At 38.5% G+C, this 25,890-nt stretch overlaps 1 protein-coding gene across 1 annotated transcript in view; it reads right to left on the minus strand.

Moving 5' to 3' along the window:
• Positions 1-24,914: 24,914 nt before the first annotated feature.
• Positions 24,915-25,890, minus strand: part of SNTG2 (syntrophin gamma 2) — a 381,958-nt gene continuing 380,982 nt past the window's right edge. The window contains exon 18 of the mRNA XM_018559229.1: positions 24,915-25,251. Coding sequence (XP_018414731.1) covers positions 25,120-25,251 — 132 coding nt within the window. The 3' untranslated portion in view covers positions 24,915-25,119. The remainder of the gene's footprint in view (positions 25,252-25,890) is intronic.

Consider the following 25,890-nt stretch of genomic DNA (forward strand, 5'->3'; position numbering starts at 1 on the left):
AGAGCGGCGGCCATATTCTGCCATTTTGGAGTAGATCTTGGTATACGCCAAGATGGTGGCGCCCACATGTTCGAGCGCAGCCATCTTGGTGAATGTCAAGATCTACTCCAAAATGGCGAAGCGCATTAGCAGACTGCGCTGGCAGCCAATCTGGCCACCACTCGTTCAGCGTGAGACGTCATCGTCATGTGACGTCACATGCTCCGCCACCGTCATGTGCTCCACCTCTAAGATAGCATGCGCAGAACACCCGGTGGCCAATATCGCTGCCGCTGCATTCTGTATACGAATTTATGTATGTCCGAATATCGTTTTATATTAAATTTGTTATTTTGGAATCGGACGAATCGCTCTGATCAACTGATTTTCGTTGTTTGCAGGTTGTCCGAATCCACATGTCTAGTGAATAAGCTAAAGCTAATTTGAATACTCAACTGCATGCAAAGGAAATAACAGGATTTTTACTAGCACAAGATTGGTTGATTGGAGTGAGCACAGTTTTTTTCTTTTTACTGAACTCAGTGAACAAAGTGTACTTTGCTTAGTGATCTGTCTCTATTGCTTTATTAAATCAACCTCGTTATCTAAAAACAAGAACAAAATATGTACTCATTAAAGCATTTCACATTTGTAAATGTATAACTTATTTTTGTATTGTTTTTTTTAAGATGGAAGTAAATAGATCAACCTTCTATCATTATTAAAGCTCACATAACTTCTGTGCAGCTAATCACTGAGGGTAATGAATGTTGTGCACTGTATGCTAAAAATACCAATACCAAAAGAATATTCATATTCTTTATCTATAAAAGACATAAACTTATCTTGCAAATTGAAAATGCACTTTGGAAAATATATCAACAACAGAACACTATCAAAGCATCTAACATACTGTATGTGTTAACAATTTAATATGAAGCATGGTAACACCTTAGTATGTCATTTTAATAGGTATAACATAGCCCTGAGGAATATATAAGACATTTTCTAATTTAGTATTTTTTTATTATTATTATTATTTTTTTAAAACTTTCAAGTATCATGCAATGAATATAATAATGATGACAACAATGAATAGAACACTATAATCTTACCTTGTAAAGTACAGTTATATTTCTCAACAAAAAAAAGATAAACTAATGCCATTATTATTTCAGAGACAATCAAGTGTAATATCTTCATTCTGTAAAAATATAAAACTAATTATACATAAATGTAACAAAAACATACAACACAATATGACAGTATATCTGTGCAACCACTAAAAAAATGTGTCAAACTGCATGACTTTAAACTATGCAAAGACATAGAAGTGTAGATATACAGTAGTTACATTTGTATACATTGATATGATTAAGATGTATAGATTTTAATCAAAGTGGTTTAACAGAATTGCGATCTACTGAACTTTAACTAAGGATGAGTGAAATAATGGAGTTTTCTTTTCTCCAAAATGTGATAAAAATTGGAAATTGTATGTCAATTAAAAATTGTATGTAAATTACATTTTTGGCCAAATGTATTGAAGTTAATGGTGAAGGCATTATTATGATGGTTTTTGGTAGTTTTTAATATTTCCTTAGGGTTATGGAAGTCTCTTTTAACTATCATGTAATGGGTCTAAATATGGCTTGATATTTAACTTTTTTCACATAAAGGAGATACAGACATCAACAAAAAAGGAACATAACACATATTAAAGGGACAATACACAATTCAATGCACACCAAAAGGTTATAAACACAAATATAAAGAATACCAAATAAAATAAAATAAACTACCCAAAATACCTTTTCACATACAAATAAAGAAAAAAATAATAATGTTCCAAGCCAATTTCCACCTAAGTGTAATTTTATGGCAATTCCACTTTCCCTCAATCCTAATTTGATCACAGAACAAAAATTAGAATATAATCCTTTTATTAATGAATCATTAAAGTGACAGTAAACTCAGGAGTTAAATCTTAAAAATGCATTCAAATACCTTATCTATTAACAAAAATGTATCATATTTGTGTATCACTCAGCTGTAGATCCTCAAATCATCTCTGAATTGGTGCTGACACTATCCTTCATTCTGGAGGGTGGCTACTTTTGTTCCCCATGGCCCCTGTGTGTGTTGTAAAGTAGCCACCGCTCTTAGCTCCCTCCCGGGATGGACTACAATCTCACATTTAATTAGCTAATTTATATTGAGAATGTAGTCCATCCCGGGAGTAAGCTTGGAGTGATGGCTACTTTACAACACACATTTGGGCCATGGGGAAGAAAAGTAGTCACCCTTCAAAAGAAGGAAGGACAGTGTCAGCACCAATTCAGAGATGATTTGAGGATCTACAGCAAAGTGATACAGAGAAAGTGGTGGATACTTTTGTTCGTACATACATACATTAAAATGTAAATTTTTGTTAATAGTTAAGGTACCTGAATGCATTTTTAAGATTTAAGTCCTGAGTTTAGTGTCACTTTAATTTTAAGAATTTATTTTACAATCTGCAGTTCATTCAATTAATACAGTATGATGTTACTGTTAAGTCTATTATTTTTAATAAACAGTATTAAATCACAGAATAGTATTGAGAGATCTTAAATCAGTGTGGTGTTGAGCTCTGTAGTCAGAAGCATAAACAGAAGACACCCAAATCTCTTCTTTCTCATTGTTGGTGACTAAGTAATAGCAGTGAAGAGGTAAACGTAAAAGATATTTCTATAGTGTGTTAAAAATTTCAGCAAAACAGAGCATCATTATAATTATATTATTATATAATTATATTATAACATCATTTAAAAAACTATCACTGCCTAGTAAATACTCACTGCATTACAATAGTACTTTGGCAAAAGTAATTTGATGAATATTATTGTGGACATTTGTAATCCATTTTTTAGATTTCCTGAATGTGCATTAGCACCAGATATCTTCACCATGACTTTCTTTTATTAGGCAATTTCTATATTGCAGCCATGTTTTAAGAGAAAAAAAAGGGTTCTTCAGTCCAAAATGTGTATCTTTGAAATACTCCCTACAAAACCTGATTAGTATTATCATGCAATCATAACAGAAAATTACATAAAAAGCTAATGAAACTATACAACTGTAAAACTAATAATGGTTTATGATAACAATACACTTTGTCAAGCAACACAAATGAGTCTTGTACCTTTCCGTGCAATTTTTCTCAGCTGTTAGTCAGGAAGAGTAAGTGAAGCTGTTAATGCATGCAGAGTACTACAATGAAAACCAGAAATGCCCAGAGGCTGTTTAGTGCAAACCTCTTTCATGCACCAATAGGTTTTAAATTGGTTAAGGGAAAATAATTTTCTGTTATGGATTACATATAACCTCAAGCACTCACTCTGTTACAAACATAATATCCTATTGACTGTTTATAATTTATAACATTATAAACATTACCTAACACAGTTTATTTTGATTTTCATGCCAGGTAATACACTTGATAATTAAATCATAGAAGTATTGAATAACTTCAAAAATCAAAAACATTTTGCTACTTAAGTGTATGTTTGGGGCATAAAGATAAAAAAAGAGATGCAGTATATCTCTGCGATACATCCACAAATTCATGTTTTGTCTCTTTGCAAGTATGGGAAAATACCTAGTGACCTCCCAGAATTACACTCAGCTCCTAAAGTAATATTAAAGTCAAAAGGTTTTTAAGCTTTTTCAAATGCTGATCTAATCACTTACAATGAATGCTGCTTCTTGTTGTTTAAAAGTTTTCATTTCCTGCAGAATTAGCTGGTCCCCTGAGCACTGGTCCTGATATCCTGTTTTAAGGTGACTCCGTTTCCCTGCATGGTCCTATGGAGCTACCCTTGTGTGTGCTAATAAGTGTTGTGTGTCTCCACAAACGAACAGGCACAGCAAGGGAAGCTACTCCCCAGCTTCCTGTTCCCCTCTCCTCTTTCCTTCTCCGTTCTCCAAGCTAGTAGATGGACAGCTGCTGGAGACTGTCCTGTCCATTTGATTATGTACAGGACAGGAAGTTCAGGGAAGTCGAGTAGAGAGAGCTGGAGCTAATTGTTTGGAAACATGATGATTGTAAGTGCTTGGCCAAAAATGTAAAGAGCTACTTTGCTAGTCAATGCACATTTGTTTGATCTGGATTATTTAAAGAAAAGAGTTTGAGAGTTTAATACTACATTAACTTCCTGTTGTAGGCTAACAACGCTGCCTTTGCTGCTCTAAAATCACAAACATTGTTGTCAGCCCTGCCCATTTCTCCTGCTGGACAGAACACATTTCCCTATCCCCATAACATAAAGGGGAGTTGTTTTTAGTCCAGCAGGGGAGACCTCAGTCAGGCGTGATAACAGTGACTGACATTTCAGTGCAGAGAATGGGTTGTTGGGTTGTAGATAGTTTTGGGGACAAAGGAATGTAAGAATACCTTCCAGCAGAGGTGCAGCAGAGGTTGAGTTGTTAACTCATAAGAGATAGCTAGAAGCACACTGGATTTCTGCTAGGATCCAGAGGTATTTTTCTTTATTTGCATTATTTTTAAAGACATAAAACCATGAAACATGTAGAAATGTATTGCAGGGATGTGTTGTATATTTTTTTTATTGTTAGTTTACTCAGACATACACTTTCACATAGCTAGCCTTTTAACAGCAAGGTTATAGACAATGTTTAGCCACATTGTTATTTTAAAGTGGCAGATACCATTTTGCAATGTGCAGAAATCGTATTCTGATTCCAAAAATATAATTAACAGTGTGGAATTAAACCGTGTTTTGGGGGTGGACAGGATGAAGCTTTGCCTAACATATGTGGATTGTGGCCATTTGGGGGTGTTACGTTTATATTTGATTATTTAATACTTTTGTTCACTTAATTTTATTTCTATCACTAACAAAGCCTATGGGGGTGATTTACTAACCTAAACACACGCACGCACCATGTGCGTGTGATTTTCACACAGCAAAACGTATTTATCAACCAAAAAGTCTCTAAAAGCATATTTCCACTAATGCCATATATGGAAAAATCATGCACATGATGCATATATAATGCTGCTTCACAGTTTAGACAAAAATGGTTAGCTCATGCATTTACATTCCTGCATTCATCAACGCAAGCAACACAACATAGAGCTAATTTACACAACATCACCTTGCAATTCATGCTTGGCTTTGCACAACACACCTGCTGGGTGTGTACACACTACAAAGGTGTTTAGATTCCACCCATAGATCATGCTGGGAGGGAACACACTACAGAGGTGTATACATGTTCGTGGTGTGTTTATAAGGTTAGTAAATCAACCCCTATATGTCAGTTCCTCTTTATGAAGACATCACCTCCATCACTAAATTTGTCATTGAGAAATATTAATAAATATATTGTATTGGTAGTGCATACTTATAAAGTTGTTTATATAATTATTCAGAGGTATCGAATTGAAAATATTAACAGAAGAAAGAAAGTTTTATCATCCACTAACAAAAAACAACCTTAAAGGGAAAATGCATGAGTTCCAAAATATTACAGATTGTAAGAGACTGGAATAGCGAGTGAAGTGTGCCACTTTTTAATGCTCTTTTCATTAAAACAGAATACCATGCATAGAAGAGATAACTCTGTTATTCACAACTTCAAAGTTTAATTAAAACTTGTGTTCATGTTATGCATGCTGGCCAAATTTTCTTTATGTGTAAGGCAATACTAGCTCATTGGCTGAGGGGTCAATTACCATACACCTACACAATCACATGGGATGAGAGGGATTGAGCCACATGCTTCTCCATACCCGAACGTACCAGGTTCTTTTCCTCTTCCAGTGTCTGAGGAAAGGGGAGGATGTGGTGAGAACACTATTAAAATAAACTGGCTGCTTTGCACTGCCTGGGCAAAGCACAGATTCACTTTAAATACTCTATACAGTTTACATCTGACTGTACAATCTCCTATGTATTTTGTAGTGGTTGGGTCCACATGAATAGCTATAAATTCATAAATGATATTATAAAGCAAATTGCAAAATCAAAGTGTAAGGTGTATGACCAAGTTATCTTCATATCCTTGTACCCCAATGGATACATGCTCCCTACTGTTTTAGTTGTGTATCAGAATTTAAAAGGGTTAAAGGAGAACTATGGGGTTAGGGCTTTTCCCCATAGTTCTCCTTAGGGTAACGATGCCCCCTCCCCGTCCGTTCCACCAGTCAGCGCTGTAGGATCGGAGCGGAGAATCCAGTCCCTCCTCTGCCGTGACAGGATCGAGAAGTGAGCGAACGCCGGTATGTGTTTGCTCACTTCCCGATCTACTGAGCCGACCTGTGACATTTTCATTGTCACAGGTCGGCTAGAACTATGAGGATGAGTGAAAAGCACTCACCTCATAGTTCTCCTTTAACTGTTTAAAGAGTGCTGTTTGTGAAGACACAATATGAATGAGTCACTATAGTTCATAAATACTATTTGGTCTGCAGTTCAGTAGAGAAAATGGCTAATTGTGTACTAGTTAGTCTTCAGTATTCTGTAGACAAATAGACAAATTGAGTTTCTTTATTGCTGAACTTTCAGATGTCCAGCATCTCATTGTCATTTATGCATTAAATACATGTTGTAACAAGAGAGATTCTTCATGACATTAAATATAAAAAAAAGCAGTGACATGCTCATATTCTAATGCAGAAATTCTATTATTTTAAACTTTTTATTATTTGACCATAAATTGTATCTTTGCAGCCCTGTAAACATGTTGCAAATAAAAGAATGTAGCTGTTTGCCTATGGAATAAAATTACATGATGCATGTTCCACCTGCATTTTGTTAAAATCTCTTAAAATTCCTACACTGTAAATTTCCTGGAAATGAAAGATTTAGAGCCTGTCCAGTTGAATGGAGATGACTGCTTTCTGGTCACATAATGCATTATGTAGAGTAACCTGAGATCAGAAATAGATCTGTCTATAAACAATTATAGAATGTTAACGTAAAAGCTGTCAGTAAGTTCAATATAATTACCACATTTGCAACACTTTGTCCAATCTTGTTCAGCTGCTAATAATCCTTAAATGAATAGAAGTCTTTAAAATTACACTAAACTCAGGAATTGAATCTTAAATCTGCATTTAACTATTAACGTAAATTATTTGTGAATCACTCAGCTGTAGATCCTCAAATCATCTCTGAATTGGTGCGGACACTGTCCTTCCTTCTTGAAGGCGGGTACTTTTGTTCCCCATGGTCCCTGTGTGTGTTGTAAAGTAGCCACCGCTGCAAGCTCACTTCTGTGATGGACTACAATCTCATGTTTAGTTTACTAATTTTATTGAGATTGTAGTCCATCACAGGAGTGAGCTTGGAGCGGTCAATACATTATAACACGCAGGGACCATGAGGAAAAAAAGTAGCCATGAATTCAGAAGTGATTTGAGGATCTACAGCTGAATGATACACAAATAATATATTTTTTTGTTAAGTTATCATGCTTAAATGCATTTTTAAGATTTAACTCCTAAATTTAGAGTCACTTTAAATTAGAAGATTTTTTAAACTCTAAAAAAAAAAATGTATATTGAAACAAAACTACAATTATACACTACAATGAATGTTAGAAGGTTCAAGGATGATATTCTTACAACCTTTCTCGCCAAAAAAATCTGCAAAATAATTTTGCCCCAAACATGGCCACATCCCACATATGTTAGGCAAAGCCTCATCCTGTCCACCCCCAAAACACACAACAATCCCAGACTGTTAATCATATTTTTGGAATCAGAATATGATTTCTGCACCTTGCAAAATGCTATCTGCCACTGTAAAATAAAAATGTGTAAGGCTTAAAAAATTGTTGGTTAAGGTACTTGAATGTATTTTTAAGATTTAACTCCTGAGTTTAATGTCACATTAATGTAAGGTACAATTATAACAAAAATATTGTATTCTGATAACTACATGCATATTCTGCCTATGAATTCCTTATATAATTTTATTTTATTTTACATATTTGTCTTTAGATTTATATGTTCATAAAGCTGTTTTGCAAAATGATTCTACAAAACTATAACAATGCCAGCAGTGCTTGTATCAGTCACCTTTTATTCATGTGGTTTCCTTTTCTATCCTAAACTGCTGTTCCTGAATCATATTTGGCAGTGATATAGTTTGTTCCAAGCCCTACCACTGTCTATTTTCCTGGACAGATTGGTCTGTCAGTGCTATCATTACACATATTAACTGCACACCATTTCAGAATATATTATTTGTCATGACAGTGGTGCTTTAATAAAAACTGAATGTTTTGTTGATAAAGAGGAGTTGTCTTTCTATCCCTCTACTGCTTTAGAATGTTGCATGAATGTAGGGGTGTGATGTTTTTGGTCAAACGTCAACATATCCTCTCATTTATCATAGGAATAAATGTTTGTCACTCAGTGGAGCAATTGTGGTACCAAAACTATTCTTGGCTGGACAGTGGTTCCTTTATCTCCACAGGAAGACAGGGAGAGGTATGCAGAACACCAACGATTGTTCAAGGATGGATTAATAATCCACTGTTAGCTAGGTTAGTGTTTGGTCATATATGTTACTGCTTCTCTCCACTAAAGAATTATCAGATTTTTCAGCTCCAAGCAGGCATGTTCACATAACTGGTATAAACTAACGACCAAAAGTGAGGCAGTGAGAGCTAAGATACTTTGAATTCTCTTCTTTTTAAAAAAAATATTTTTTTTATTATTTCTGGATATAACAATATAAACATCATGTTAAGACACTCTCACGGGAAGAAACAACAGAAAAAAAACAAGAAACATATTCATAGAACATCTGCCATACATGTTACATTAGCGCTAAAACCATTCTTACCCTTAAGAGTCTCAGCTAGAGAGAAAAAAAAATAGAACCCATAACCCCTCCCGCCCCTAAACCAAACCATACCAAAGCAAACAAAACATACAAAAAAAAGAAAGAAAAAGGAAATTTCCTCCTCTCCTCTCTCCTAAGTCCCTGAACCTTAATAAAATGTGCTCCTATTTTATAAACCATTTCCCAAAAAGGTTGAATCTCCTGACAAGACCACCATATATGTAACATAGTGGGGTATCTATACCATGTTGTCAATATCTTAAAATTCCATTCCTGGATGTAAATCAAAATACTCGATATAAATGTTAACACAAAAGATCGTTTCCAATAATCTTGAGATTATCTATAACCCAGTTCTGTTTCCCATCCCCTTACATAAAACGGTCTATCTGCAAATGCTTGAGTCATGCTTTGCATTCTCTTCTGGTGGAACTGTATCTTCATGATAGGCCAAACCTATTTATACGCTTGCACATTTTGGATGCCTGACTCAGTTTTACATATTTTTATTTTTACTACAGCAGCTACCTATATTGTTAGCATACCTGGTTTCAAACACTTACTTGTTGGAATCAAGGGCCCTGTCCACCATTGACTGATATATTTTTTTATAGGTCACTGTAAAATATTGTTAAATTCATAAAGGAAAATAGACCATTGCCTATCACAGATCATCTTACTCTTCTGTGCCCTGTAGGGCTTGTTTCATTTATTTACTGGGTTTCCTTCTGTGTTTTTATTGCAGCTTTTTTTCTTTTCTCCTTCTATTGAGCAAATAGTAAGAGGAGCATGTTTTAAAAAGTATCAAACCCTTTATTGGCAGGATTTAGGCCTTTAGTGGTGTAGATGTGCAACAATAGAACAGAATGTGGAAGATTCTACTGATTTGTGGTATGTCCTTGAATTTGCATTGGTTCAAGGACCTTAGGGTAAGACTGGGTGACCCTGGAACAATTCTTGTTAGTGTACAGGTAACAAAGACCTCTTGGAAGATCAGTAGCAATGTGGTCTGCTATATATACAGTACCATGACACTTTTGAGTTGTTACTAAATATATCCATGCAGGAAACAATGTTTGTATACAAGAATCCCATAAACAAAGGCATGAAGAGTCTTTTCATTAACAAACTGGATTGTCATATCTGTAAATAGAGAACAGTCTCTCTTTTTATTCTAACATTATGGCTGATTGCATTACATATCTCTGCTACTACTGAGGAATACTTTTCTGATGGCTTACACTTGCAATAAAATATTAAAGCCTAGTTGACTTCCTCCAACATAGCCCTAAGCAGTGTCCTGCTTTGAAGACGCCAAACGTGATGTATCTGAAATAATACTAATGAGAAATTAACTCTACTTTCGTCTTATATCAGAAGGAAGTATCTGTTGCGATTCATTAAATCCTCAGCATATGCCATTTGGTGAATTGAGGCAATTAATTCAAATCTCTGATTTATTCATGTTAAAATGCTGGCTTCCTTAGGGAAACTGAGGCTTCTCCTGTAAAAGTGGGTCCATTTGACGTAATGAGACAAGCTCTTTCCAAACATTGCTATGTTCCAGTGCTTTGATTAGTAGACTGAGCAGCACTTTGTACCAAGGTTAAGAACATTTGTAAGAACAACTTCCTGTGCTCTTGAAAGCTTATGAAGTAAATGAATGAAACTATTCAATAGAAAATACACTTGAAATTCACATTCCTTCAAAAAAACCAAACCTCTGCATTCATGAAATGTACAGAACATACTTTGAAATATTCCTAATGCATTTTGTAATCATACACTTTATCTTATTAAGTGACTCCAAATTCTGCTTAATTGCAGGGATCCACCTGTACTTTAAAAAAGCAATCTTGCTAAATAATAATAATAATAATAATAATACAAACAACATCATCATTTTCAAATGGGCTTATATATTCTAGAGCTAAAAAAGTACAGAACTAGTTGTGTGTGTATTGTTGTAACAATGATAGCTGTAGATTCAGGGGCCCCAGTGCAATTTTTTTTAAGAATAATATTTTATTGTTTCATATAATAATATGAAGACAACAAAAAATGCTGCACAAAATACACAAACTACATAAAACCAAATATACAATTAAGTCACACCAAAAGTGATTTCCACCTCCCAAGGTGATTTGAGGTGATTTCCACCTTAAAAGTGATATACACACATCAGGGTACATGAATATAATCTATACTGCTTCACTCACTACTCTGGAAGCCAAGAACCAGAGGGAACAATCCCTATAACCAGAGTCGAGAGGCAGACTCCAACCCTTTACACTTTAGCAAACAGCAAGCGAACCATAACCACACACACACACACAAAAAAGAGGAAATGAACAGGGAACCACCTAGTTATCAATTATAACTCAACACTTTTGCACACTATAAATATTCCTTTAATAATAAGAAGAGGTACTGAAGTCAAATAAAGTGTCCCATGTTTCTACAAATTCTGGGTAGCGGTCTCTAAGATGAGCTGTGAGTATTGCAAATTTTAGACACACCTCCAACTGCAGCTTACAAATCTGTTGACCCCTGCATCAAACTTTTATTTGCAGAGCGCACCCAGCAGCCAGCTGTTGGTCATATCCTCTACAGTGGAGAAGCGTGATGGCTAGTGCAGTGATCCTTTTTGATTAGTCCTCAGTTCCTGATCATCTGACATATAGCTCCTATGACTAAGCAAGAGAAACCAAACCAGAAATGGCACCAGAGCAGACATTGGCATCTTCTCTTGTGTGAGCAGCACTCATCCACTCAGAGCACCTTGTAAGTAAGTGTTTGATGCTTAATGCTGGGCTGAAGAAGTTAGGCCCATTGGGGTCTCATAGAAAAGACCATCATTAAGTAACTTGTATACTTTAAATAACTGATATCAGGTCAAGGAGAAGTTATTTTGAATCCATTTATATAGCATAAGCAAAGTCTGCAGCTCCTTACAGCTCTATATACAGTACAAACATACAAACTTTTGCAGAATTCAACTGACCAACCAGTATGGATTTGTAGCTATGAAAAGAAACCTATACAAACATGTGTAGAACATACAAAGTCCACGTAGTCAGTGTTATTGGTAGGAACCATTCCGCACAACCATTCCAGGCACAGATCCCCTGCTGATCGATACGGATGTCACCGGTGTGACATCTGTGTTGCTCCAGTTTTTTCCTCCATTTTGCGATGGAAGAAAAGCCTGAAATTCCCAGCAATACTTTATACAGAAATGCAGAATGGTAACAGCTATAGGAGTCTACAAATTCCAGCAATACTCTCTACAGAAATGCAGAATAGTAACAGCTACAGATGACTACAACTTCCAGCAATACTCTCTACAGAAACACAGAATAGTAATGCCTGTAGGGGACTACAACTCCAAGCAATACTCTCTACAAAAATGAAGAAAAGTAACGGTTATAGGGGACTACAAATTCCAGCATTACTCTCTACAGAAACGAAACAGAATAACTCCATCAGTTATAGAGGACTACAAAAAACATGTCACAGAACTTAGGTACATACAGAAGATAAAAGCATCACCTCACCTCCTCCTCGCGGCGGGAACTTCAAATAGCTGAGAGAGGCTGCGGGCTGTGCAATCAGGAAGCTGCTGGGTCCTCCCGGCCGAGGCCCCAGCGCTGGCCCGCCGAGTGCTTGAAGGCTGCTCTCCCTCACTGCCGTGCGGACGGACGGTCCAACGGTTGGCAGCTGAACGGCCCCCCACCATCTCTTTCCCTACCTTGCCACTGGTCTGGTGCCTGGGTCTGCTGGGCCCCCCCAGGCTCAGGCCCCGGTGCAGCTGCACCGGCGCTAGTTCTGCCAATGTGAAGAACTGATCATAATACCTTGTGAAAGGGGCCTAAATTACTATAGGAGTGCAGTGTGCAGTGCCAGGACCTTTCTGCCCTACAGCCACCAAAAGGGTAAAGCACATGTACCCCTGAAACAGCATAGGGTTCAAGCAGCCAACTATTGCCAATCAGCTCATTAGTCCCACTGTGACTCTGCATGACAACTAATGCGGAAGGCCCCAGCAGTGCAAAGCAAGCATGCTAATCATTTGGTTGATTTAAATCTTTGTAAATTGTTATTTGCCTTAATAATAAAAAAAACTCTAGTCAGCTTCTTGTTCCATCTAACAACTTCATAAACCTTTAGATTTTCATACTGAGTCTATTTATCAGCATACCCTGTATTTTTTAGCAAGCTGCTTTCATACTGCTATTGAAAATTATTCTAGTTCCTGCAGAGCATTTCCTTTGCTTTTTCTCTGTAAACATAAGTTGATATTCAAGCTAATAGTTTGCAATATAATTAAAATAGCACCTTTCTAATTAGCTGTGTGTGCGGTCTCAGGTGAATACAGTAAATGTATGTAATTAACTCATTGATTTTGTGCCTTCTTCATCCTCCCCATTTCATAGATGTTCTTTTATCCATGCACTCCCTTTTTATTGGCACAGACATCTGCCCACCAGAATTTTCAGAAATGTCGCTAAGGATAGGCATGCGAAAAAAAGCCTTCATAGCTAGTAACTAATAAAAAAAATTAGCCCTAACTGTACAGTCGTGATTGATGGTTTAAAGCCCTATTAAAGTCTCTTATGTTTTATAGTCCCTTTACAGTCCTGTACCCCCCACTTGTTAAGATTTGTGACTGTTTTTTGCTTGAATATGCCTTACAAAAGAACGTTAACCTTTTTTTAAAAACAAAATGCACACATCTTCATGAAAGTAAAAAAATGCATTTTTGTGCATTGAAGCCAGTAAAGCATCACAACCCCCACAGGGAAGGGGGAAGAATGAGTGTACTACAAGTGTGGGGACATCACTGCACTTGTATTTCTTTGAGAATTACTAGTCCCTCTGCTGTGGCGACTGATGGGACTTGTTTCTCTATTCACAGGTCCGCTCAAAGGATGCTGCCATGGTAAGTATTGATGCAATTCTCCCTTTTCTAAACATTTTACTTTGATCCTGCAACTGAGGCTTCAATAGCTCTTTTGACAAAGTTGACAGTAGTTAAAACACTCAGATCCACCCTGTAGGGGCTTGAGAAAGGTGTGATGAGAAGACAATCTGGCTGCCTTGCAGATCATCTTGATTGGCACTTTGGTATGCGCTGCCCACAAAGCTGTCATGGATCTGGTGGAATAAGCCACCAGCACAGTCAGAAGATCACACTCCTCTGCCCTGTACACTCTCTTAATAGTCTTTACAATCCAGGATGACAAAGTATTAGGTTTTGCTTCCTCTCCCCTATATTTTCTGCCTGGTACCACAAACTAGGGATGCACCGATATATCGGCTGCCGAAACATATCGACCGAAAATTGCACTTTTGGCTTAACACTGAAAGTGCCATTTTTGTGCCGATACAGCGGCGCATCCCTGATTTCTTTCATCTCCGCTGGGCGCTGCTATGTGTCCCAGCGGGGACGAGAGAAACTGTCACAGTCCGGCAGAGCGGCGTGTGGGTGGAGACAGGCTGCGCTGTCACAGGAGGCTGATCTCTCCTCACCGCACCGCTTGCTCAGCCTCCTGTGACAGCTGTCAGGATGGAGAGCGAGTGCAAACACTCAGCGATCCGTGATTGCTGATTGTTTGTACATAATTGAGGACATAGTATGGTTACTATAGCCTCAATTATGAATGAATGGGAAGTGATCTACATCACCACCTGTTCATTCATAATTGTGGTTATAGTAAACATACTATGTTCTCATGTATGAATGAACAGGAACACTCAGTATAGAGGATTCCTGTTCGTTTATAACCGGGGCTGCATTAAAAGAGATTAAGGACTCTGTGTCCTCAATCTCTTTTTCTATATTAAAAGGGAATTTTCAGGGGTCTGCTTAGACCCCCAACATTGGGGTTTAGACCCCCAAAAATTGAAAACAATTAAATAAAAAACATTTTCAGTTTGGGTCTGACAATTTTTTTTTATTTTTTTTGGTGCATGTTCTACCACAAACAGATTCTTTGAAGACTGGAAGGGTGCTTTTTCTGTAAGATAGGCTTTTAGAGCTCTAGAAACATCTAGAAGCACCCATTCCTAAGATAGAAAAATGAAGCCACCTTGGGAATGAAGCATACAAAATTCCATCCTGTCTTGGAAAAAGGTAATACATGGTTGTTTAGACCCTGGGGCTTGTATTTCAGAGACACTTTCACCCAAAGTTATTGCTACTAGAAAATTATCTTTGCAAGTAATGTCCCAAAGAGAGCATTCTTCAGCGGGAGGGAACGGCTCTTTGGCCAACATATCCAGGGACAGGTCCAAATCCAATTGGGGAAAGCATAACTTCCTAGGTGGATGCTTCCTAGCTGCCTTAATAAACTGACTAATTTGCGGGTTGTATGACCACCTTTCTCTGGTTACTGCAGAAGTAGACGAGATGTGGACTTTTAAAGAGTTTAGTCTTAGTCCCAAGGCCAGTCCCTCATGCAGAAATGCAAATAAATTTGGAACCGTAGGTGAAATTCGATCAAAGTTCTGATGTGTTGCAAACTGTGCAAACATATGCCATATATGCATTTATACACATTTTGTATAACTGTCAGGAGTTGTTTGCAAAAACACAGTGCCCACCAAAAAATAAAAGGAAGCCCAAGGAATGGTTTCCACAATCATAGTGTCTGGCACTCTTCAGAATGGGGAAGCAAGAAAAAAGGCAAAAGGAAAGCATGACCTATACTGCTGCCCTCCAAAACCACCTAAGGAAAGCTCAAACCTGTACCCCTGCAGTAGACCCTAGTTAGGACACAACTCATGCCCCAGAAGATCCACCAGACAGGGCTTCCAGTCTCAAACGCATGATTAGCAGCAAAGGGAAATGGGCATATGCCAGGGAGAGGCTGAACTCTGGCGGGACTGTGTTACTTTACAACACAGAGGTAGGGACAACTGTGCTGTAGTTGGGATTAGGGGTGGAGATATCTCATGGGTATGCTGTCATGTAGGCACCAGGAAACTGATTTAAATGCTCCTGTAGGGATAGAAACAGCAACATAAACAATTTTATTAGTTGATTATGGAAGGGTCTCTCTAAAGTTTTTACTGCTGTCTGTTTCTGTCTCAGTGGACCTAGTTCCCACACTATCAGATGCAAAAAGTGAAAAGAAACATTTTCATGGAGTTACATGCAGCAATAAAAACCAGACACTCATCCTAATCTTTGCTCACACTATATGAAAGTTTAAAAAGAAAAGAAATTGCCTGGAGTTGGGCTTTAAGCAATTCAATTGATAAAAGGTTTCTTTCCTTCATGCAACACTCTCTGTAAATCAGCTTTGATTTATTGTGTAATCTTCAAACTGTTTGCACTTTGTGACTCTTCCTGCTATTTCAGAACCCAATATTTATGTAAACAATATATGCATGTTTTAATGAATGTCTCTCCTTTAATGTTATACATATTTATTAATAAATGCAAGCATTGTTACCTAAACCAGGAAACATGTTATCATGGGAATAGCAATTATTTGTTGCTGCTGCAGAAATGTAAAATTCATGATAATTCTGAATATATGAAGAGCAAGTACTGCAAAGTATCTTCAATACATCAAAATAAAGAATGAGAATTGTTGTTCAGCAGGGATAAGCAAACCAAGCAATGTTTGGCTCCTTAGACTTTTGCCGAACCCAGCAGGAAGTCCACCAACAAAGTGTTGAACCCCATTGATGTCTATCAGAGACAAATCTTGTAATTTTTTCGAGGGGCCTATCTCAAGGTTAGTTTGTAGGCTTTTGGTAAAAAAAAGGCATGTGCACCTTTCATCTGCATAGGGTACATATACCGGTGAATTTTTATTTTAAAACATCGCTTTGTCACTGTATTAAGCATTAGGTGTTTGCTGATACATTTCTTTTAAGCAGGGCTGGACTGGCCATAGGGCAAACCGGGCACTTGCCCGGTGGGCCGGGCCGAACACAATCAACCTGATTGTGTTCGGGCCGGTCCGCTATGCCGATGGCCGGCTCAGTGCAGAGCAGTGTCTACTGTGTGGTAGCGAGCAAAGCCGACACTACCACACAGTAGACACTAGAGGGCGCTGGTGGGGGAGGCCAGAGAAACACCTCCTCCCCCAGCCCTCTCTACTCTGTGCTCTTTCCGGAGCTTGCTGGTGCTGTTCCTGCAGCCTGCACTGTCCCGATACCGGCCGAGATATTAACATATGAATGGGCTGCAGTAATTTGCATATCAATAAGCCTTGACCCATTTATATGTAAATATCGCGGCTCATTCATATGCAAATCGCTACCCCTCCCCCGCTGCTAAGGAAGAGAAGACTGCAAGAACAAGGTATGTGTATGGTCAGGGATTTATTCTCCATGCCGCCCCAAGGCCAGATTCCTCAATGCCCCCCTCTCCCTGCCAACCCCCCCCCCCATCAATGGAGAAGGGCAGGGGCGGCAGGGATAGTTTTAATTTTTTTTATTGTTTTTTTTCCCTTTTATTAGCACTTTTTAAATTTTTTTTATTTATCTTGTATTCTCTTTATTGACCCTGTCACCTCCAGGATAGGAGTTCTAGCGCAGCACTTTCGCCGCCGAAGGGTGTGGGGGCAGGGAGATGGTGCCGTTAGAAGGGATTGTGGCAGGCAGTGCTGAGGTCCCCACCGCTGCGACCCATCCTGTCAGCTCTCTAGCTCCTCCAGAGGAGGCGGGAGGCGTCGCAGAAGCTCCAGTCAGGCAGCGAAGATGACAAGGAGGCCGCGTTGGGTGCCGAGGATGATGAGGCCACGTTCCAAAGAGGTCAGGCCGTGCAAGGTAAGAGGACTGTCCTGTCAGAGCCCAGCATAGATTCTGCACAGCTCACCAAAGAGTCTCAGGTGTGCTGTGCAATACCCTTTGATGGGCTCTGCAGGATCTGGGGGGCTCTGCAGTCTGCAAAGCCCACCACAGATCGTGCAGAGCCCCCCTGAGATCCTGCAGGGTCTCTGCAGGATCTGTGGGGGTCTTTGCTGGGTCTCAAGGGGGCTTTGCAGGATCTGTGGTGAGCTCTGCGAGGTCTATGGTGGGCAGAGCCAACCACAGATCCTGCACCGCCCCCTGAGACTGCAGGGTCTCATATGGGCTGTGCAGGATCTGTAAAAATCATCAACCGGATCTCAGGAGTGGACCTGCGATACTTACTAGTGGCCGGCACTGCCCCTCGATTGCGCTTCTGTGTTTGGCTCCGCCCCCTGTTGTGAGGGGTGGGGCCTGTTGGTGGTCACGTGATTGGGCTGCTCAGTCTAAAATGCCCAGGCCTATTTTTAGTCCCAGTCCGGCCCTGCTTTTAAGTGTAAAAAATACAATGTCCCCCGATGTAAACCAAATGTCAATCATGTCATCCAGTGATGCAGATTCATATCATTCATGAAGACCTGCTGCTCGATGATGTTGATCTGCTGACAATATGACCCTCCACCTGATGTTGTTCACCCGCTGCTGCTCCCATTCCAAATCCATTCCAAATGACAGATTTCCCAACCATTTGATGTATGTAAAGGAAGTGGCTGGGCATGCTGGGTGACATCTTTGACCAAATATAGTCATGAAATTATTTGGTCAATGTTGTCACTCGGAATCCCTAACTGATCTGTTTACAAACACCAGCTGGACAGGGATCTTTCATTTGGTGGCAATAGTGCTACCACCAAAAAATGACACACTGCTGATTGATGTTTATTTACATATGGAGAGATCAGTAGAAGCATTGGAAGCCATGGATCTGATGTCTTCAGCTCCTGGACTTAGTGCTGGATTAGGGCTGTCACAGACAGCTGGTGGTTCTAGCCTGAACCCCCGCTAGGACTGTATGTAAATGGCACTGGGACTCAAGTGGTAAAAAAATAGGAATTTGTACTATAATAAAAACCTGAATAAAAGGTCAATAAGGTAAGTAAACACCTTCACCTGCAGGGAATGATTATTTTGCATTAGATTAGTGTTTGGTGGCACGAGCAGTGGGAGAGGTATGTATTTATTTTTTTCTTTGCAGGGAGACCTTATTGTCACTTTTATTTTAAAACAAAGTTGTTTTAACAGAACCCTTACAGTCACACTAAAATACTGAACCAGCTCCATCAGATATACAAGGCACAAATAATTGCAGTTCTGTATTTGTTAATATCTCTTTACATTTATTTTTTAAATGCAAGCAAAGCAAACACCTGAATTTACCATGGCATCACCCTGTTGTCATCTCATGTACAGTAGAGCTTAGACTGGTAGAGGAAGAAGCAGCACAAGTGGCCAGTCAGTTGTGGTGCAGAGCTCATATGCTAACAAGCAACGTGTTGGTAGGAGGAGAGTGCAAAAAGATGAGCTCATAGTCTGTTGTCTCTCCTTTTACTGTCCAGTCACAGGCCTGTAAGTGCTACTTAACTGTAGCAGAGAAAATCATCTATAGATGCCTATGGGTTCTTTTCTTATCTTCTACAGCTCTGGGAGCCCAGAAACCCATCATACTCTGTACATAAAGCCAACTTTCCAGGTGGCGAAGTCATAGTTCCAGCATTTTACCTGCTATTTCACATGCTCTGTTAGTTAGAGTGACCAAGGCATTACAATTTCAGGGTGCTGAGGAGGAACAAGCCCCAACTTAGTATCTGGAGGTTTTCATATAATTTAGACTGCCTTGGCACAGGTCTAGAATGGTGTACTAGAATGGAATACTGCTGTTAACTTTTGTAGTTAGTTGTTTACAGTATTATTAAAAGCTCAATTTTTTTTTAATAATGAATCCAGATCCAACAAATATACAGTGCCCAGAAAAGCATTTCCTAATATTTTTGCCCAAACACTTACAATCATCATGATTCTGAACAGCTGCTTCCAAGTCTGTCAGCTTCCCTGAACTTCCTGTCCAGTACAAGATCACAAGGGACAGAGCAGACTCCAGCAACTGTTCATTTACTAGCTCGGAGAAGGGGAAGAGGGAAGTAGCTTGATTCGATGTGTCTGTGTGTTTGTGGAGACACACAAGGGTGACTGCATAGCACTTTGCTTGAGAAATGAGTCACTTTAAAACAGGAAGTCAGGACCAGTGCTCAGGAGACCAGCTGATTCTGCAGAAAACTAAGAGGGTTATTCACAGAGCTGCTCTAGGCAGCTGAGTGAATAACCCACACGAAGTGAAGTGAGCTGAACGCTGTTCGGCTATTCACTTCAGGCTTCTTCAGTGAATAGCCCGTACAGCAGCCCTTTAGTTCTACTGAACCGAAGGGCTCCAGCAGCCGAAGCTAGCCGAAGGATCCACCGGAGCTACGGATGATCCTTCGCCTAACTTTGTAAATAACCCTCTAAAACTTTTGAATATCAAGAATCAGCATTCATTGTACAACCCCAATTCCCAAAAATCTCAAAATTACCTTATTTTTTTCTTAAAATGGTCCATTTTCTCAGTTTTGTGAATAAAATATGGGTTTATGGGATTTGCAAAACATGGCATTCTGCTTTTATGTAGATTTTACAGTGTCCCAACTTTTTTGAAATTGGGGTTGTAAATCTTTTTTCATCTCCAGCTATGTTTATTTTATGATCATTGTAAGTGATTTAATCAGCATTTGAAATAGCTTAAAAATACTTTAATATCACTTTTGTATTATTCTGGAGACCATGAGACATGTGCACTGCCAAAAAATATGTTTAGTTTCATTTCGTTTTAAATTCGGATTTGTGTTATTTCGTTTTTCGGGATTCGGGTGTGAAAGTCAATTCGGATTCGGAATTCGGATTCGGACGAAATTCGGTAGCGGTAGTTCGTTTGTTTCGTTTTCGTTTCTTATTCGTTTTGTTCATGCGTTCGTTCGTTTGCAGCAAAGTGACATTTGAGGGGGAAACATTTTTTTCTCCTCTAATGTCACTTTGCTCCAACGAACGAAACGAATAAGAAACGAAAACGAAACGAACGTTCGAACGAACTACCGCTACCGAATTTTGGAAACGGAAATTCGGATTAGTTTGAATTCGTTATATCTGTAATTCGGAATTCGGATACATCCGAATGTCCGAATTTCCGGAAATTCGTCCGAATTTCGATTCGGAACGAAACGAATCGCACATGTCTAAAAATGACCCTTTCCATGTAAAAGATTCAGCTAGCTCTACCCAACCCCTGCAGCATTTACTCATCTTTCAGTGCCCCTGAACAGCCCTGTGCTGCTGGGAATTGGGATAAAAAGCCCTGTGTAGGCTTCAAACACAGACATGATACGTTGTGCATCATTTGTTTATATGTTTTCTGTGTGGGAAAATGCTGCTTTGCTTCCAGGACAAATGCTGACAATACTCAATCTATGACATGAACAGTTATTAAAGAGAGTGAGTGGGGTACATACTACAAACATTCCCCCTGATTCTTGAAGCAGCACCATGCATGTGTAATGATGACACCACCTGCTGGCCTACTGGCCTACTGGCCTACTGGCCTGTATAACATAACATGTCTGTACATTTCACACATTTCACAAACTAACATAACTGTTTAGGAGCTTTCTTACATGAGGCAACAGCATGGTGGTGACTCTTCCAAGTTACAACCTCTGCAAATTGTTCTATTGCTTTCTTTGCCCCCACTGGGGAGATTCACCCTCTGTCTATTTATCCTGGCTACCACTCTCACCAGAATTAAAAATAAAGGAATATCAAAATTTAAGTTGTCACTTGAACATAAATAAAGGGGATATCTTCCAATGGGGACATTTTCTCCAGAAATTATCCCCTCTCACTTTCTATGTCTTGGGACAGAAAGTGAAGAAAAATCTCACCAAAAATGTAAAATAAATAAATCTTGTCTTATAAACATTTCTTACTCTATCCAAAATGAAAAATAAAGTTGTGACTTTAGAATCTCTAATATTTTATTTTCCTGCAATCACCTTCAGAAAATATTCTGTTGAAACAAACAAAACACAAGGCATATAAGGCGTTATATCATCTAACTATAACACGTTCTCAAAACATATAGGTCCTTTGGGATGTTTTTTTAATACAGTAGAAATACACTAGGCAGGAGGCAGGTTACCCATGGTTCCTCAGCTGTCAGAGCATGCTGGGAATTGTAGTTAGGTGACAGCTGTAAATCTACGGGGTGTCTAATCCTGTCCTAGCTAAATCCATAAAATGGATATAGCTTACATTTATAATGCTGGATGTTTTCAATATTTCAAAAGATTACAGAATGACATTTGTTAACACGATTGTGATTAAAACAGCTTATATGTACCTCTTCTGAGCAAATTAAATAGCCTATGCCAGTTTGTTTTGCAACAAACACATTCATTTTTTGCAACAAGTAAGTGAGATGAGGTTATAGTTCATAGAGATGCAGGGTTCGCAATGAACTCTGGTCGCTCGCTGCTCATCTGGCAAACCTATGGGCCTGTTCGCCACAGCACCAGAAACTCAACCCCATAATGCATTGCAGGTCATGTAAAATGTGGTCAAGTGTCACAGTAGTGTCACACCTTTTATCAATGTGTGTAGAAGTTGTAGCAGATAGGAACAGCTAATATTTAGAGTGATTTCAGAGTGTAATTTGTGCTGGGAGTGGATACATTAGCCCATATAATCAAAGATCATATGGGTAAGCTGCTGACTGTGACTGCTGCCAGCCTAGGTGATGCATTGTAAAGAAGGACTTGAAAGCCTCACTTAGACAGCCAGTGCCACCACTGCACTTCCATTCACCGACTTGACAATCCAAGGCATGTTGGCCATGAAAGAGGACCCTGCTGTCTTAGGTACCCAGTTACAGTATGCCACCTTATCATCCCCACCCTCATCATCACTCAAACCCACTTGGCAGTAAGCTCCAAATGCAGAAACATTGCTAATAATTATTTTGTCCCACCTGTTGTCCCCTCCCTCTATGGTCCTGGTGCTCACCTCCTTAACATCTAAAAAACAGTTAATTGCTGGCTTGGTTATCCACTCAACCTCCTCCTGCATGTGCTCTGGTTGAAAAGCATTACCACTTGCAGAAAAGTAAGGCAAAGAGCCCTGAATCTCAAAATTGTGGTCAGACCACTGCTTTGGCCTGTGGATGCAGAACCTAATCGCCCCCTAATAGCTGCACGTGAAAAACAACTGTCTCTCCCTTTAGGCATCCCAGGCACGGTGAAAACAAGGGATTGCCTAACTTCAATAACAAGTATGACAATAGGGGTTTTGGTGAACTTTACAATCTGGTGACTTTGTGCGTAAAGCTTACCCACGATAGTATATAAAATATACCTCCCTCCCAAACATTTTAATGAAAACACTAAACCTCATCACTATAAACCAAAACCCTTTTAATTATTGTATTTTTTTCAATACTCCACTCTCTCTAGCACACATAACTGCAATTCACTGTTATATAGCAGTGGCACTGTACAGCACTGTATACAGGTGAAACTCGAATAATTAGAATATCGTGCAAAGTTCATTTATTTCACTAATGCAACTTATGCGGTGAAACTAATATATGAGATAGACTCATTACATGCAAAGCAAGATAATTCAAGCCGTGATTTGTCATAATTGTGATGATTATGGCTTACAGCTCATGAAAACCCCAAGAACCCCAAATCCACAACCTCAAAAAAGTAGATTATTACATGCAATCAATAAAACAAGGATTGTACATAGAACAATATCGGACCTCTGAAAAGTACAAGCATGCATATGTACTCAGTACTTGGTTTGGGCCCCTTTTGCAACACTTACTGCAATTACTTTTGCACGATATTCTAATTATTCGAGTTTCACCTGTATTTGTATACAAGTGCTGCACAGGGGTGGGCGTGTACTTCAATGCTGAACTCCAGGCAGCTATAAAATACATAAATGAATGCAGTAGGAGTACCTTCATTTGACCTGGTATCAGCTTCTTGCAACCCCTGTACAGCAGACTGGGAGATGGCACAAGTAGCCACCCAGTTGTGCTGCAGTGCTCACATGCTAAGGGGGAAATAGCAGAGTGACTGAGAGATGAGCTCATCATTCTGATGCTTCTCCTTTCATTGTCCAGTCACAGACTGAAAGAGGTTTGTAAAGTTTACAAATTAATGGGCAGAATACATATACAACTCTAAAATCCATTCCAACAGTTATCTGTTTCTATCCTTTGATGGGCTTTCCAGAATATAATTGAAAACATTTACACAACAAATGCTTCCACATGCAAGAATTCACAGGTTCTTTCTCAGCCATTATTAGGGCTTCTCACCTCCTTGAGAGAGAAGAAGCGGGATAGGTGGAGTTTAGTAGTTCATCAGGCAGGTCTAAAAACACTGCTTGGGATTTCAGTGCAGCAGTTGTCAGTTTACTACCGGAAGTTAGGACCTCACTGGCTTTCTGTCAGTATCAACAGACATTTTTTTGTACTTGCAACATTTTAAAGTGATAAAACATGGGGACATGTTCTTGTATTGCAGAGCTGTACTGCATATTTTTTCCCCAGACATACACTTTAAGAAAAGAGGAAGCTAGTCTAGAAGAATGATCTTTCTTCCTCTGTAGTTCCCATGAAAAACATTTATAAGGTTGAATCATATAAAAAGCTACAGAATTATTGGAGTGTAATAGTTTAAAATAATTTCCGTGATATGCATGGCATATGCTGAATGCCAACTTTAAGCCTTACTGGTTGCTCTATAATAATCATCACACTTAACTTGTCACACAGAATAAAGAATTGGACAACATATTCTTGAAAGTAAATCTTTAAAAGAATTTGCATTTTCCATGAGCTTTATAACACACCAATTAAATATACAATATGCAATATCTTATCAAAATACATAAATGCCTGGGGCATCTGTATCTTACTTCATAAATACATTTAGGTGAAATCATAAATTCTATTAACAGAATATTACATTGAAGCTGCTCAGAGCTGACTGTAGAAGGTAAATCCCAATATAGCTAAAAAAAAACAATCAAAATATAGTAAGCATGCTATCCATACATATATACAGCATGACCCTATTAATAAATCTCTTAATCATTGTAAACATACAGTTCCTAAATACTGTTCAAAAACCTGGAATAGTATCTTAAAGTGCTATTTCATCATCATTTTTTAATTAGAAGTAGGAAAAAAATGTGCTTTAATTTGTTTCATGATACACATTTACATAAAACAAACATGAGAGAAATGTACAGACGGGTGTTGGGGGAAAATTTTATCATCTTTTGTATTCTGAAAGTTTCTGTCATTAAAAGAAATTGTGCATGAAATAAATCCCATAGCAAAATAACTTTCTTCTGAACATTGTTTCCATTAGATCTACGTGTTGTAGATGTATTTTCTTGCAGCACTTTGGCTGTTTATGAACGTTGGGTCCATAGATGCAACCTTAGCAGCAATGAAAGAATGAATGCAGTGTAAAACACCCGTGAGATCCTGAAATTCAAGTTCCTGAGTGAGAAAGAGAAGCCAGAGGTCAGTTATCTGCCAAGAATAGACAAGATAATGTAAATATAGGATAGATTTTGAAACTTAAAGTATAGTTAAAGTCTGTCTAAACCTAAAAACAAATATGTCATATATTTTAGCTTACCAGTCTTTTGATTTGATGACTGCATAATATTTATATGTTAAGTGTTTTTTTCCTTTATTCTCACCTGATAATCCTGAAACTGACACACTTCCTGTTCTAGAGTGGATGTGCTCCATTCTCCACTGTATCTATGGAGGGAGCCATGGAGTAACACAGACTGGACTTCAAACATGACTTCCTCTCTTCCTCTCCATTACATGGGGATGGGATGGCAAGATTAAAATTCATTTTTTGTACTGGCTATAAATATTCTTAATCTGGAAAATAAAATTCAGTTCAAATTAATACATGACCCATGTGTCTGTGCCACCACACTCCTTTAAAGATGTGTTGTAGTGAAATTTAGATTACTTGCTGTGATTATAGTATTTTTATTCTGTTCAGCTTCATTAGTACATAATGTGACAATGACAGTTACTAGAGCAGTTTACTGTGAAGCAAAATAAATATATTAGGATTGCAGAAACATCTTCAACCTATTTAAATAAAGTTTATTC

Source organism: Nanorana parkeri, unplaced genomic scaffold (assembly GCF_000935625.1).
Source record: "Nanorana parkeri isolate BGI_ZX_2015 unplaced genomic scaffold, ASM93562v1 scaffold383, whole genome shotgun sequence".
Lineage (NCBI taxonomy): Eukaryota > Metazoa > Chordata > Amphibia > Anura > Dicroglossidae > Nanorana > Nanorana parkeri.